The sequence below is a fragment of the Oryctolagus cuniculus genome, chromosome 9, assembly GCF_051225735.1.
Source record: "Oryctolagus cuniculus isolate XC-2025 breed Fujian yellow rabbit chromosome 9, ASM5122573v1, whole genome shotgun sequence".
Classification (NCBI taxonomy): Eukaryota; Metazoa; Chordata; class Mammalia; order Lagomorpha; family Leporidae; genus Oryctolagus; species Oryctolagus cuniculus.
In genome coordinates this window covers 132,229,552-132,245,569 of record NC_142875.1, presented here as the reverse complement: position 1 = coordinate 132,245,569, position 16,018 = coordinate 132,229,552, and the positions used below count along the sequence as shown (strand labels likewise).

General features: G+C 46.1%; 1 protein-coding gene across 1 annotated transcript in view; it reads right to left on the bottom strand.

Annotated features, from left to right (window-relative positions):
• Positions 1-16,018, bottom strand: part of MUC19 (mucin 19, oligomeric) — a 139,676-nt gene that overhangs the window by 77,846 nt on the left and 45,812 nt on the right. The window contains exons 21-34 of the mRNA XM_089303329.1: positions 15,124-15,370; positions 14,483-14,535; positions 14,286-14,386; positions 13,471-13,622; positions 12,359-12,497; positions 11,294-11,398; positions 11,012-11,206; positions 10,216-10,455; positions 9,972-10,128; positions 8,631-8,756; positions 7,333-7,474; positions 6,672-6,703; positions 6,129-6,155; positions 5,149-5,190 (exon numbers count right to left, since the gene is read on the bottom strand). Of these exons, the coding sequence (XP_089159455.1) occupies positions 5,149-5,190; positions 6,129-6,155; positions 6,672-6,703; positions 7,333-7,474; positions 8,631-8,756; positions 9,972-10,128; positions 10,216-10,455; positions 11,012-11,206; positions 11,294-11,398; positions 12,359-12,497; positions 13,471-13,622; positions 14,286-14,386; positions 14,483-14,535; positions 15,124-15,370 (1,758 nt within the window). The remainder of the gene's footprint in view (positions 1-5,148; positions 5,191-6,128; positions 6,156-6,671; positions 6,704-7,332; positions 7,475-8,630; positions 8,757-9,971; positions 10,129-10,215; positions 10,456-11,011; positions 11,207-11,293; positions 11,399-12,358; positions 12,498-13,470; positions 13,623-14,285; positions 14,387-14,482; positions 14,536-15,123; positions 15,371-16,018) is intronic.

The window sequence follows — 16,018 nt, the reverse complement described above, 5'->3', positions numbered from 1 at the left end:
TGCTTACTGGATGGATTCAGGAAAAAACATACTCTGAGAAGAAAAAACGTGCTGGTATGCCTTAAAAGGAAACATTCTACTCTTGCACAGAAAATGAGCAGTAAGAGTCTCAGCTTCCTGTCCTGGAGAGGATTGTGCCTGAAAAGTGAACCGTCACTAAACACACACCCAGCAGTCTCGGGGACTCTCCTGGCTACCATGTTCACGGCGTGTGAACTATTACAGTGCCTCCGTCGGAAGCCGACTGACACATCATCTTTCACAGCTGTCAAGATTCAGGAACGACGGACTTTATTCTGAATAGACTGTATTCAGTGTAGGAACCCACAGCACAGGCTGAAATAAAGAATTTGTGGGCCGGCGCCGCGGCTCACTAGGCTAATCCTCCGCCTTGAGGTGCCGGCACACCGGGTTCTAGTCCCGGTCGGGGCGCCGGATTCTGTCCCGGTTGCCCCTCTTCCAGGCCAGCTCTCTGCTGTGGCCCGGGAGTGCAGTGGAGGATGGCCCAAGTGCTTGGGCCCTGCACCCCATGGGAGACCAGGAGAAGCACCTGGCTCCTGCCATTGGATCAGCGCAGTGCGCTGGCCGCAGCATGCTGGCTGCGGCGGCCATTGGAGGGTGAACCAACAGCAAAAGGAAGACCTTTCTCTCTGTCTCTCTCACTGTCCACTCTGCCTGTCAAAAAAAAAAAAAAGAATTTGTGAGTACCCATTAAGTGAATCAACAAAGATGGCTGAACCAAGTCCCAACTTAGTTACTGTTTGAGTGATTTCTAAATTCTCACCTATTGCATATGCTACAGGTCCATCTTCAGAACATCAGATGTGGGGGTGAGGAACTGAGACCTAAACAAGGGTCACCATTCACCGATTTTTAAACTGAAATTTAATAAGTAGCCAGAATTTTGTATGCCTTGGTTTATGTGAGAAATAGGCACTTACTCACTGATCCCAGCAATAAGACAACAAGGCACAGCACCAGTGCTGCGGTGCAGCAGCTTAGCCACAGCTTGTGGGGCCAGTCTCCCGCATCAGAGCACGGGTTCGACTCCGTGTCAATGTGCCTGGGACAGCAGTGGATGACGGCACAAGTACTTGGGCTCCTGCCTCTCATGTGGAGACCCAGGTAGTGTTCCTGGCTCCTAGCTTCAGCCTCGCCCAGACCCGGCCCTTCTGGCCACTCGGGGAGTGAACCAGAGGATGGAGTCTCTCTCTCCCTTGCTCTCACTCTCTTCCTACCTTCCTGTATCTCCTTCTCCCTTGGCTGCTCTGCCTATCAAATAAATAAAGAAAATGATAACAAGTTACATCATTCATAAATTATGGAAGTTGCTACTGATTTGATGATCAATGTTTTCTATATGTTTCAATTATGTGATTAAATTTATTTGAAATGTAAGGCACAGTTAGACACGAAAATGTTCGTTTTGCCTCCTGATTCTCTCTATATCATGCCAGAAATCTCCTTGTCATTCTGATTCTTACTACCTTAGAAATGTTATTTAAGCCCACTGCTTTGCCACCCCTATCAAGAGCTGAAGAGAAGGTACTACAGAGAATAACAGAACTCAATCAGAGGTTTGTTGAGACTTAATGAGATATTGTAGAATAACTACAATGCAGTAAATCCTCAATAAAATGTACTATCAGCAGCTCTTTCAACACAGTACAAATACAGCATTTAGTAAATTATTCATATAATAACTTCAGAACATGAAGTATCTACTGGAATTTCACTGAGATCAAATAAAACTTCAGGATTCAGAAAAGGAAAGCACTAAAAGTCATGAATAATACCGAATAAATTCAGAGAAACCATCGAGGTAAGCTTCCTTACAATCCCACTCACTTTAGACTTACAGTTTTTAAAATGCTATCATGGAGACGAATGAGAAGATTTACAGAGTATTTTACAGTTAATGAGCTACTTTACATGAAAGTTCATCAGCTGATCACAAAAATCCTGCTGGGGAATCTCCTCAAGATCTTCTGTTTTCTAAGAAAAGTTCACCTGCCACCATCAAAGTGTTGACAAAATAAGAACACTGTATTCAAAACTGAATACTCAAAAAAGAAAAAGCAGTAGAGGTAATATATGCATAACCTGGAACAATTAAGCTAGTTTCCTAAGTTCTTAGCATCATCCACTGACAACACACACGAAGCAGTTATCCAGGCTGTGACCCACGTGTCTCTATGGGATTCATCAAATCCACACTCAAGGAGAATTGTATTCTGTGAATGGTCACAAAAATAAGAACTTTTTTTTTTTTTGACAGGCAGAGTGGACAGTGAGAGAGAGAGACAGAGAGAAAGGTCTTCCTTTGCCGTTGGTTCACCCCCCAATGGCTGCTGTGGCCTGCACGCTGCAGCTGGCGCACCGCGCTGATCCGATGGCAGGAGCCAGGTGCTTCTCCTGGTCTCCCATGGGGTGCAGGGCCCAAGCACTTGGGCCATCCTCCACTGCACTCCCGGGCCACAGCAGAGAGCTGGCCTGGAAGAGGGGCAACCGGGACAGAATCCGGCGCCCTGACCGGGACTAGAACCCAGGGTGCCGGCGCCACAAGGTGGAGGATTAGCCTAGTGAGCCGCGGAGCAGGCCCAAAAATAAGAACTTTAACAGATGAATGAATGATTTAACTAAATGAAATCTACGTAAATGAGCCAAGTAAATCATATTAGAAACAGCACCAGGCTGATAATTTGGAAATCAGTCCACAGCATATGAATGAGGTAATCGGCAGCCAGAAAATTATTTCCTCGATGCATCTGAAACAATTCAGAAGAACTACAGGAATACGCCATTCTTAGCCCTGTGGAATAAATTACCAATCACAGAACTGAGCTAACGTTCCTGAGAGGTCAGTCGTGGTAAGATTTACACAGAACGATTGGGTGCTTGGTGTTGCTAAAGATAGCCAACCCATGAAAAAGTTCCAAAGAAGTAAACACATTGTTTTAGACATTTTTGATAAAACTGTGAACTATAATGGCTACAACTTTCTGAGATAAATTTTCCCTTAGGATAGAAAAAAACATTAATACATAAGACAATACTAAGAATTTTAATATGTTCAAATTTGTACCAGTAATTCTACATTCTGATATCAATTTATGATCCAAAATAGCCTCAATTTTATACATCTTTGAATCTTGCAGAAAGCCTAGCTCCAAGGAATAAAAGCTATGAACTAGAGTTTTCAGTATAACTAATGTCTAAACAGTAGTCAGACTTCACCAGCAATACTGCACCAAAACACAAAACGCAAGTTACAAATTTCTTTCTTTCTTTTATTTTTTAACAGGCAGAATGGACAGTGAGAGAGAGAGAGAGAGACAGACAGAGAGAAAGGTCTTCCTTTACCATCGGTTCACCCTCCAATGGCTGCTGTGGCCAGCGCACTGCGCTGATCCGAAGGCAGGAGCCAGGTGCTTCTCCTGGTCTCCCATGGGGTGCAGGGCCCAAGTACTTGGGCCATCCTCCACTGCACTCCTGGGCCATAGCAGCGCGCCGGCCGCGGCGACCATTGGAGGGTGAACCAACGGCAAAGGAAGACCTTTCTCTCTGTCTCTCTCTCTCACTGTCCACTCTGCCTGTCAAAAAAAAAAAAAAAAAAAAAAGACTACAGAGATTAATAAATAGTGGGGTCAAGAAAAGCAGAGCTCGGTGGGAAGAAAACAAATGCACTAAGCACAGAAACTGGGTAGGTGAGATACACTGTCGATTTGGGAGACTGAAATTTATCAGCTACTTCCCCAGGAAGAAATGACAGGGAGCATAGATGTGAATTTTCAATAAGCAAAATTAACAGCTATGTTTTCACTGCAAAATTAATTCATTTATATAACAAGACAGCCCCATCACAAACTAGAAGATGACGTGCAGTCACTGAGCTACACTGTGGGCCACCCAGTCTTCCCAAGGTCTTCTGCCCTCCCATTCTCACGTGTGTGACACTGATGCTGACTCGACACATTCGATGGTTTGGGTAGGAAGACGGGAGAGAACGCTAAGTGTGCAAAGTATGTGAAATTCAGACCTCGGTATTTCAAACATCTGATCAACCTGATGCTGACTCTGCAAGATAAAACGACTTGTTCTCGGGCCGCTACTAGGAAAAACTCCCCGTTTTCTATATGTGTGGAAAACACGACCTGTCACTTAGATTTCCTGATTGACTCGCCTGTCGTTGCACTGCTTGATGTTGTAATCCCTGGAATGAATGTCACTAAAGTTGAGAAAACCACGGCAAAAGGGAAGCTTTGTGTAGAGGGAACATTATGCCCCCAAGAGCAGCACGGTCATGCCTAACATGGATCAGTGTGAAGTAACTGAGAGCAACTGATCCTTCCTGTGTATAGACACTACAACGGGAAATTCACGTTTAAAATGCACAGATCATGACTCTAAGGTCAAGAAACCTCATTTTACATCATCTTCCCGGAAAAGCTTTCTCTAAAACATTTTTCAAGACAAAACTTTTGTCGACTTTCTCTAAAATTTCCGTTGCAAAGGCATCAAGCTGCCAGAGGAGGCTGAGCGCTTTCTCACTGCCTGTGCTGTTTAAGCGGGCATTGGAGGTCACAGCTGACCTGTGCCAGGGCTGCTGGGACCCTGCGTCACTGCTGTGCAGAGAGGAGACAGATATTGGAGCAGATGAGAAAACAGAATTGGAAGACAGGTTCGGAGTTTCTACTCAGACTTATCTAGAGATCTCCAGAAAGCAAATAAAGGATTGGCAGTTAGGCTCATTTATCAAATTTTTTATACATTATCAAATGTATTTTATACATTATCAAATTTTTATACATTTTTATGCATTTCCGTCTGCTCTGTATACCACAAGTCATTGTTTAATTTCAAACCACCACGTCAATTCACAAGCCTTGACGTGAGCCAAGAGCCTGCCCATTCTTTTCAGAGTGGAACACAGAGTTTTCGGGCGTAGCCACTTCTTCCAAATCAGCAGCAGCCGGAACATTCCTGTACAGACAATCTCTGAATTATAGTAAATACTCTAACACCGTGCCCGGGCAGAGTTCCTGCCATGACAGATGTGAACACAGGGTCAAAATGTCTGACCTGCAGTTTAACTTTGCGGCTAATTTGGAAGCAGAAATCTAAAAACTCTTTTTCTTTTTCATTTACCTGTTTCAGTGCTTAATATGGAGGCAGTTGGTGTTGCAGAAGCTGTTGAGAGAGAAAACAATACTTATGGAACACATCATCCACATGATTTTTGCTGGAGAACTTAGTTCACAAAACCAGTTGTCATAAACTAAAATTAAAATTTCAGAAATTGTGACCTAAGAATATTTCATTTGAAACAGTACAGGTACCACAATAGACTTCTTGTGTTTCACCACAGATAACCAGTATTTCTTATTACTATCACTTATCTGAAATCTCAGAGCAACTATATAAGGCCTGTTTATGGACCAAGAAATACAGTTCAGAACCCTGACGTGGTAACTTAGCTTCAGGTAAGTGACCAGTGATAACCAAAATTTAAACAGCATTTTACAGACGATCACAAGACTTTAAATATATATCAAAACGTACGGCTCTGACAAGCTCACAGGCGATAAATCCCTCCTGAAATCTCCTGAGGTGGAAACACCTAAGTGTACCACACAAGGCAAAGTGTATTTACACTGCCAGCAAGTCCAGTGGCCTAAAACCAAACTTAAACTAAATGTGGCTTAGCATTCTCTTGAGTGGACATACAGGAAACACCCCTAGGACAAAATGCAAACACATGAGGTTATTTCTGTGTTCCCAGTTCCTGGTGAGATCACAATGTTAAAATATTTATCTCCTGGGAGACACACACGCTCCTATTTGATCTACTAATCCAATTAGCTAAAAATGCCAAGTTTAGATGATATTAAGCTAGCAAGTGCAGAATGCCTATCATATGTGACAATGATACTGCTTACTTAATTCTCAGGAATATACTAATATTTCAACATACTTCCTAGTAGTCATTCATCTTAACTTAACATTTTTTTTCATCTGTAGATTCACCAGCTTTATGTTTTTTATGGCACAGATTAATGTGAAACCACACAAGATTATCCACAGAAACAAACCAGAAATACACATTTAAAACACCACTATGATTTTACCTGTAGATGTTGAATTCGTAGTCGTTTCTGAAATAATGATAAAGTCCTGTTACTGCCAGGAATTAAAAGCTTTAAAAACATCCTCCATGTCAACTGCCTGGGAATCCACTGTCCTCAGCTTCGTTTACTTTCTAAATTCCTAAGAGTGAGAAGGAGCCGCCCGGAGTGATCTGAAGCTTCCTGGGGTTTATTTTTGAGATGGGTGCTGCCCAAGAGCAATGCTTCCCTCGTTTCTCCCCGTTTACTCTCACCTTATTCTATCCCTGCATTACAACAGTTTGACTGATGCATCAGTCCCTTAGTTGCCAGATTCTGCAGATAAGTCAGCGGAAGGCTTGGAGTAGAACCACCCGTGTGCACTGACCGGAGTCCCATGGAACACTGTTCACAATGTCTCGGTGGCACTGGTCTCAGAGCATTCACAGGGGAGGAATCTTGCCCACCCCTGACAGCATTCCAAAGTATTAACACCTGCTCCTGTGCTGATCGGAGGCCCCTTTTCTCACCTTCCTACATCAACCAGAGAAAGACACAGTAACTCACCAGTACACTCCAGCTTGCTGGCGAGACAGTAGCTAGAAGTTGATGTAGAAAGAAGGAAAAAGCATGAGACAGAAATGTGGACTCTCAATGACAATCACCTCCCAAACGGAGCACAACAAATTGTCTCCCGGAGAGAACGAAACAGAACTTAGAACAGCAAATAGCTGGTTCCCCAGAAGCTGCTGTCAACTCAAACTGTGTGTTCTGTGAGGCGCTGTGATTCCAGATCACCCCACCAACAAGCTCCTGGGACCCGCAGGCGTGGACCCCAGCCAAGCTGCGACACTCGCTTGTGCAGCCTGCTGTCCAAAGCCCATGCCGCTCCCCAATGACCGCACAGGCCTGCTTCCAGGAACCGTCGGGAAGCTGACAAATGGGACCTCGCATCCACAGAAGTGACATGCATGACAGCAGCTCCCTAAAACCCATGGCAACATTTCCCATCCTGCCTCCCACACTATCGAGTGAAAGATGTAGCAGAGTATTTGTTGAAATGAGAGCTTTCTCATTCAGAAATCACTGGAGCCAAAGTTACACACACACACGTATATTTACATATATACACTAAGCATACACACACACACTGATGCTCTCTCTCTCTCTCTCTCTCTTCCAAAATGCACAACTCAGAATGACTTCTTAGAACATGAGTGGAACATACCATGTTCTTCCACAGTCGTCCTGGACCACTCCCCCTGCTGGTATGACATCATTGTAGAAGCAGCTGCACCCAGACAAAGGGACGCACTTCATGGTGTTCTCATCCAGATAGGGTGCGCTTTCCGGGCACTTAGCGTAACAGCCTGTGTGTGAAGGTGACCCACGCTTCAGCTCCACCCACGGAAGCTCATCGAACTACACTGTACCAGCCTGCCTTATAAGTCACTTAAGTGACTGCACAAACTGAAGTAGCTAACAGCAACGCAACATCACATTCATGATGGAAATACATAGACAGACAGGATTCAGATCTTTCTGCAGTAAAACAGCAGCCCAAGTTCTAACAAGTTCTACTTGATTTAATGTTTTTTCTCTAAAGCTCATGTGAGTGATTTGCTACTTTGATGATGGGCACAATGTGGAACCTAAGACAGGCTTTGCTACATCATATGTCTCCTGAAATGGGAAGGCCGCTTCCCAATGTCCTCATTTACAAAGTAAATGAAGAAGAAACAGCAGAGTTGACACGAATGTGACCTTCGGAAAGTTCTGGAGTCATCTTGTTTGTCTGCCACATCTTTCTAAGAGATACAACATTAACCACAACGCTGTGTACATGCTAACTGGCTCCTCTGTAAGCAAGACTGTATCACATACTCTATTCTCCACCTGCATTCTCACCTGACACCATCCAATAAAAGGCATAAAGACTGCCATTAGGTCCACAATGTTCTCTCTCCCCCCTATTAGGCAGACAACTGCTACCTAGAGAAAAGGTTTCTAACGTGGAAAGATTAACATCATAGGAAAGAAAAACAACCACTCATGCATTTTTTTTCTTTTTTTTGACAGGCAGAGTGGACAGTGAGAGAGAGAGACAGAGAGAAAGGTCTTCCTTTGCCACTGGTTCACCCTCCAATGGCCGCCGCGGCCGGCACGCTGCGGCCCGCGCACCACGCTGATCCGATGGCAGGAGCCAGGAGCCAGGTGCTTCTCCTGGTCTCCCATGGGGTGCAGGGCCCAAGCACCTGGGCCATCCTCCACTGCACTCCCGGGCCACAGCAGAGAGCTGGCCTGGAAGAGGGGCAACCGGGACAGAATCCGGCGCCCCGACCGGGACTAGAACCCGGTGTGCCGGCGCCGCTAGGCAGAGGATTAGCCTAGTGAGCTGCGGCGCCGGCCACTCATGCATTTATAAAACCTAAGATACTCAACTGGGAGACAGTCACAATAGTTTACATTTTTACAGGACCAGCATCACCCGTGCCGCTTCACGGACATGGTTGAAATGCAACTCACCTTCTAGCAGTGAAGAGAACTTCTGGCCGATGACCTGATCTCTGCACGTCTTGGCAGTGACTGTGCCGCAAGGCTCGTAATGCCAGCTGCATTCCCCAGGCGCATTGTAATAGTCACAGTAGACGGCTGTCAGCAAATTACATCAAATCACTTCACTCGTGAACTGACAATTTCCACCTCTGGCATTCCAAAGCATTTTTAAAAATAATTTTGGCTGATATAAGTAACAGACCTGAAATATAGCATTCTGTCTTACTAAGTTCCCTTGGCCTTATCCAAAATTTCCGTATCAGTCAAAATGAGTCAGATGACAGGGTGTGGGTAGGTATAGCACTTCCTTTTCATGTCTCACCCCAATCTTGGAGACTGGCTGGAAATAGAAACACTAATGTTCCCTTTTGGAGATATTCTAGGCCATAGCCTAGATTCATGGTTTTAATTTTCAGGATTAAATTGGAAAGATGAAACTCTGGGTAAATTAACCTTTAAAATTATATAAATGACGGCTCCCTGGAGAGGTATCTAAAGATGTTGATATAATACAAAGCTGTGTATAATGAACAGAATAAAATGAGTATTGTCTTCAACGCTTCTCACTGATGGTATTTTTTTCTCTCACAAATCCTTGCTAAGAAGGAAAAGAGTTGACTCATTTCTAATAAGGCTATTGCATGCCACATATATCTTGCTTAACATTAAGTTCAATGTACAGCTCATTTTCAACAGGGGTGTACAAAATTTTCCTGCAAAATTCAGTGTGTGAGGGCTCAGGGATGTGTGGGAATCCTCCAACGGAGATGAGCAGTCTTTCGCTCATCTGAGTGTGAATAAGAGATGTTTCCCATCAATGTTCCACATTCCACCATCCACTCATGCAAGAACTTTTGAAATTAAAACTCAACTTGTACTATTGGGCAGATGCCATTTTTTTTTTAAAGTTAGGTGCTTTTCCCTTCATAAACAACCACAGCTAAATGATTCTAGACTGTTCTGTACACAAGGGAAGATGAGCGAACCAAACCATTTCAGTAGACCACAAGCTTTTTTTTTCAACTTTAAAGGCAGAAAGACAGGGAGAAGTGAGAAAGAGACACACAGGCAGACAGGAATGTCCCATCCCCTGATGGAGCCAAAGCTAGGAGCCAGGATTCCACTCAGGTCTCCCCCGTGGGTGGCCGGGGCCCAAATGCTGGGGCCACCCCTGCTGCTTCCCAGGAGTGCCATCAGCAGCAAGCCAGCGGGGGACGCAGCCCAGACATCCCCAGGGAACCCTGCAGCCCAAGCTGTGCCAAGGCCCAGCACAGTAAGGACAAGGACAGAGAACCCAGGCGCGTCACTTACGGCAGAGGTCAGGCCTCCTCCAGGAGACACAGGCACCCGCTGCGCTGCAGGCCTCGGCGTACATGGCCACGGAGGTGCAGAAGCCCTGGTACTTGCCCTCCATGTCGCAGGCGCACGCCTCCTCCACGCATGCGTTGTAGTAGGCGATGGGGTCCACCTGGGCCGGCCAGCACCGCGTGTGAGCTTGTGCGCAGCAGGCCCGGCCGCCCACCCGCCCACCGCGCCGGCCACCCCGTGCACCCACCTTGCTGTGGCAGTCCCGGAAGGTGCTGTCCCTAAGGATCTCACACTTGCGCACCGCCCAGGCCTTGCAGTAGGGGTTGGAGTCGCACGGGAAGCTGGGGGCCGCCGTGTCGGAGCACTCCTGACTCGTCTTCCAGCTGTTTCCAAACTCCAGCGCACCTGCGGCCACTGAGGAGTACCTGGTGGTGAAGTCGTCCTGCAGGTCCCCATTGTTGTTCCCGCACAGACCGCACACTTTCCCCTGGGGGGAAGAGAAAGGGACGTTTGGAAGTGAGGGGCCCCGGGGACAGAGAGAGGAGAGAGAGAAGGCAAGCAGGTGCACTGTGCGTGCAGCCTCCCGCATCTGTGTGAAATCCCAGGTCCCGGGGAACGTCAGCGCGCAGGCTGAGAGCCCATCCTGCAAGACCAGCCGGTACCAGGGAGAGGAGCGGCCTTGCAGACCACAAGTAATTGGATGCGCCAGACTCAGACTCCACATCAGAACACTCTCAGGTTCTTAGAATATTCGCTCCAAGTAATACGTTTAATTCAAAGTACATGAACACCCTTGAAATCTTATCAGGGGATCAGCTCAAGCCACCCGATGTGGTTAGACTAGAAAGAAGGCCTGGGCTTGATGATGTTCGCTGCTTTTCTGTTACCTCCACTGTCTGTGAACACCGTCCATTCTCTGAGAAGTCCTGCTACCATCCCAGAAACCCAGCACCCACCCACCCTGCACCTGTGAACTCCTGTCTCCTCTCCAGTAACAGGTGCTACTTTGCATCCCATGAATCTTGCCTTAGGGGTATACCTACATGCCAGCGTGGGTCCAGTATCACAGACACTCTTGTATTCTTGTCCCAAATCACACTGATTCCGTTTGCAAATTTGAGAACCAAGTACAAGCCGACAGTGTGGACGGAGAATGAGTTTGGGCTCAGCGCACAGCTCTGACTGTCCGTTGTTCGGAGCGCTGTCACCTTCCCGTCTTGCAAGACAATATTCTGATCCTGTCAATGAAAAGACGGACAGCCACCTTTGCGTGCCGCTGGTCAGAGGCTGAGAGGAAACATCAGAGAAGAGAACAGGTGCTGTACCTGCAGTGCCACGATGATTTTTCTTGAGCAAGTGAGGCCGTCCTCACAGCAGGGGACGCTCTCAGTTAAGATCCGGAACGTGCCGTTTTCGCCGCCACAGTAATCCTTTACAAATCGGAATTACAATAATGGTCATGAAAATCAGGGACGTGGAACTCAAGTGCGATACTTGTGGCAGCCAAATACGTCTTAAAAAGCAATGCCTTAAACGTAATTAAGCACCATCAGCTGTATTACGGAAATTCCAAAGGATGGTGACTTTACTGCAGTTATGGGTAGGTAGCCTAGCTGAGTACTCTGTGGTTAATTTATTTCAACCCAGTCCATTTCCCACTACGTCTCTAAAGTCTAGAGTTATGCCAGAGTGTATAAGTATTTAAATTATCTGCTTTTACCCAGCAACTTATTTCTAGCTTCTTTTAATAGAGAGGTAAAATAATAAATAAATATAAAGCAATCCAAATTTCACCTGTTGTAGATGCTATTTGTGCAACAGCTTAATTGTATTTAATAGGTATGCATGCTGGAGCCAGGGAGAGGTCTGAAGGGGACATGTTCTGATTAGTAAAAGGAAGGGCTTGACCCCCCTCAAGCTCAGGTTCTCCTGAATCACAGGAAGGCTAGTAGCAGCCTTGCAGGAATGCAGTGAAATGTGGATTTGCTTAGCAAACAAGCACACGCGCAGCGGTAGCTGTGGTCACTGCCGATCCGCTCCACAGTTGTGACAATGACAGCATCGAACAATCGCTGAGCACTCGGCAGGTACTGACACGGGCTCTCTGGCTTGGTATCAAGCACAGCCTATTCCAAGCCCATTTTACAGAGACATCCACAGGTAGACAAGGATCCCTAAGGTCACACGTCTGACAAGCGGAGGCATACTCTAAGCCTGGCTTCTGGAGTCAGGGTACGTAATGTTTTATTGGCTCCTGGGAAAGATAAGGCATCTTTATTTTAAAAAAAAAACCTTCTTCTTCTGAAATTAAAAATTCTCCAGCACTCATCTGCAAATTCATCATAACTGAGAAGTAAATAAAACAGCTGTGGTAAGACAGGTGTAACTACCTCAAGAAATGAATACTGGCAGAGGCCATCAAAGCTGTAACTCAGTCCATCGAAAGTTCTGATGTGGCCTTCCCCGTAGATGTGGCAGGTGGTCTGACATTCGTCCTGCGTGCAGTTCCAAGACCCTTTCGTGCATGTACTAACAGGAAAAGATGAGAATGTGGTAACTGTTCCGCCTGGCATCAGGCACGCACACTGTTTTTGTAATGCCGCACAAAATGATTTTGCAAATTGTTTCAAATGCTGCAGTCGCCTTTGTATACTGCACGATGTTCATTATAAACAATGCTCTATGAAGTGGGTGCCTATTTATCGAGTTCTGTGTGATGTTTTGATAGATACATTGTGAAATGTTCAAATCAAGGTAAATATATCTATCTTTTCAAATATTTATCATTTCTCTGTGATGAAAACAAACAAAATCCTTCCTCCCAACTCTTTCTTTTTTAGAAAAATCTACAAGACATTACTGTCATCCACAGTTACCTTGCTGTGTCACAGAACATGAGAATCTCATTCTGAAGGACTAAAATGTAGCAGCCGTTAATCAATGTTTCCCTGTCTTGCCCTCCCCAAACTTCCCCACTCCGACTAGCATCATCTTCCTCTCAACTTCCATGAGGTCAACTTAAAAAGCAGCATCTTTTCCTAACTACATGTGACCATTATCTTTTTTTTTTTTTTTTTGACAGGCAGAGTGGACAGTGAGAGAGACAGAGACAGAGAGAAAGGTCTTCCTTTGCCGTTGGTTCACCCTCCAACGGCCGCCGCGGCCGGCGCACCACGCTGATCCGATGGCAGGAGCCAGGTGCTTCTCCTGGTCTCCCATGGGGTGCAGGGCCCAAGCACCTGGGCCATCCTCCACTGCACTCCCTGGCCACAGCAGAGAGCTGCCCTGAAAGAGGGGCAACCGGGACAGAATCCGGCGCCACGACGGGGACTAGAACCCGGTGTGCCGGCGCTGCAAGGCGGAGGATTAGTCTAGTGAGCCATGGCACCGGCCCATTATCTTTTAAAGTAGTTCGAAGTATGACTTTTTTCTCATGAAAATAAGGGAGAATGTATGTGTTCTAATATCCCAAATTAAACAGTCATAATCATTTCTTATGCACCATTCATTGCAGCCAACAGAGGTGACACTTCCTTGGTCATATTCGCGTCCTCCGAAAGAGCAAGGGCAGTCATCGGGGAAGACGCACTGCCCTTTCGAATTCCGAACCATCCCTTCGGGACAGTAGCACCCACGTTTGCAAGGCAAGTCCTCCTAGGGGATAACAGAAAGCCCCGTAAGACACTGTTCCAATCCTGTGATGTTATCAATACTGACTTGAACACTGCAGGACTTCAAAAAGTTCCTGGGAAAAATGGAATTAAAAAATAAATCTTTGGTACAAAACATTTAGAAATCCATGCATAGCTTTTTAGTTATACACATTTTCCATGAACTTTTTGAAGATTCCCCATACATTATTATACTAAATACAGTTTGGGGTCAATATCTGACGAGTTAAAATAGCACAAAAATTTAACTTGGGGACAGGCATTTGGAAAAGCCAGTTAAGCCACCACTGGGGACCTCTGCACCCCATATAGCAGTGCCTGGGTTTGAGCTCTGGCTGCACTTCCAATTCCAGTCTTGTTAACGCACAACCTGGAAGGCAGCAGATGAGGGGCTCAAGCACTGGGTCCTTGCTACCCACGTGAGAGATGTGGATGGAGTCCTGGTTGCTGGCTCACCCTGGACTACAGCAAGCACTGGGGAAAGAACCAGTGGACGCGAGATCTCTCTCCGTCTCTGCCTTTCCAATAAGGAAATAAATAATTGAAAGAGTACCTTGACCTTCTAATTATTTCTGATGGACATTTTAGTCTCCTTCTCCCTTGACACAAACACGTAACAAGCTGAACTCTAATAGACATTACGTACATAGAACATGGGTATGTTCCGAGTGCTGCATGTTCTGTCGGTTCTCGTCTGTGCTTTCGGGTCACTGCAGTCTATGTACTCTGCCCCTCCAGTGCAGTTCTCTGTGCAATACAGGAAGCTGTTGTTAGTCAAAGGCCTTGTGACCTCTTTTAGGTAAAGTAGACGGTGCAGGCTAGCGCCGAGATCTCAACACTTACGCAGGCTGGAATCAACCGGACTCTGGCAAAGAAGAATCCCATCCTGGCAGACGCTGGAAATGAGGGAAAAACAAACATCTCAACATCGAACGTCAAGGACAATAAGGCCAACAAACGCAGCTGCCAGAAGATGCTTAATATACCACAAACAGTAAGACATAATATACGGTTACAGGGCTGTACAGGCAATGCTCTATGGACTTCAGAGAAAACGCCACAGGAGGGGTGGCTGGCTCTGGATGGAAGAGTAAGACTCGACCACTGCTTTGAAGATGTGAAACTGTGAGGCAGTAAAGAATGAAACATGTCCCGAGGACTCCAAGGGGTCATGCCTGGACAGAGGCAGCTGCAGAGGGGGCAGAGGTGGGGCCAGACTCGATGCCTTCAATGTCCGGCAACTTCATTTCTAGTCTTCAGGCCACTCTCATTATTAAGGTTTCTGAGCGGGCAGGCAGCATATCACACAGTGCAGCAGCACAGGCATCACAGGCAACACGGGAACCACAGCCACCCTTAACAAGAAACGAGAGCCCAAAATACAGCAGGTCTAAGGAGACCTCACACCAGCGAAAGACCTTCCCTGAAGCAGAAGCAATGCCTTGATTTCCTTGACATAACAAGTAGACACGTAAACCCCATACCATTGGTTGTCATCAATCTGGACGAGCTTGCCTGGCTGTATAACCTCATCATTGATGTAGCAGTCACACTGTGATTTCTGAACACAGCTTCCTTCATTGTTCCGGTACATTCCATCGGGGCAGGTGCACCCATCAACGGGCACATCTTCTACATCGCAGCTCCTATCTCTCTCTGACAAGGATCGGCAAGAACTATTGCAAGCTTTCACGTTGTACTTGAAAACTAGGCCACTGGCACAAGAGAGTTCTATAGGGACAAAAACAAACAAAAAATGAATACGAATGCATCCAGGAAAATAAGCAACTTTGCTTCAATACGAGGTCAACCGATAATATAGTGAATGATTCATATCAAGATTACAGGTCAACTAAAGGATGTCGGTTCGCTTTTTTCTTTATCCTTATTTTGAACTCTAAAGTGGAACTGCCACTATATGTTCAAACACTGTGGGACCAAGTCCACAAAGAAGAGAGGAAATCCATGGCTGTCATGCGATCCGTGTTCCTGGCAGGAGACAGCTGCTCTGTGTGCTATGAAGGAGCAAGGTGGAGGCACTGTGAGTGTGCAGCCAGAGTGTGCACTTGGTGACAAGCACGTGTGCATGAGCAGCAGGAACACAGCCCACAGAGAGGTAATTCTACGGCTGGGAAACAGCCCACGTCAGAAGACACTATAAGTCTTTTCAAAAGGTAGAAGAACAGAAGCTGTGAGGCCAGAGACAATCAGAGGAGAGACCCTGCACAGCCCTCTTGGGGCATGTGGGCTTTAGACGTGGAGCCAAGAGAAGTCATTGGTTCGTGTTAGACTGGAGTGTTACATGGTGCAATTCATCGTATTTCCCTTTGCTTTAAAGACGACCCTGGTTGCACCATAGAAAATGGATGGGCAGGAACA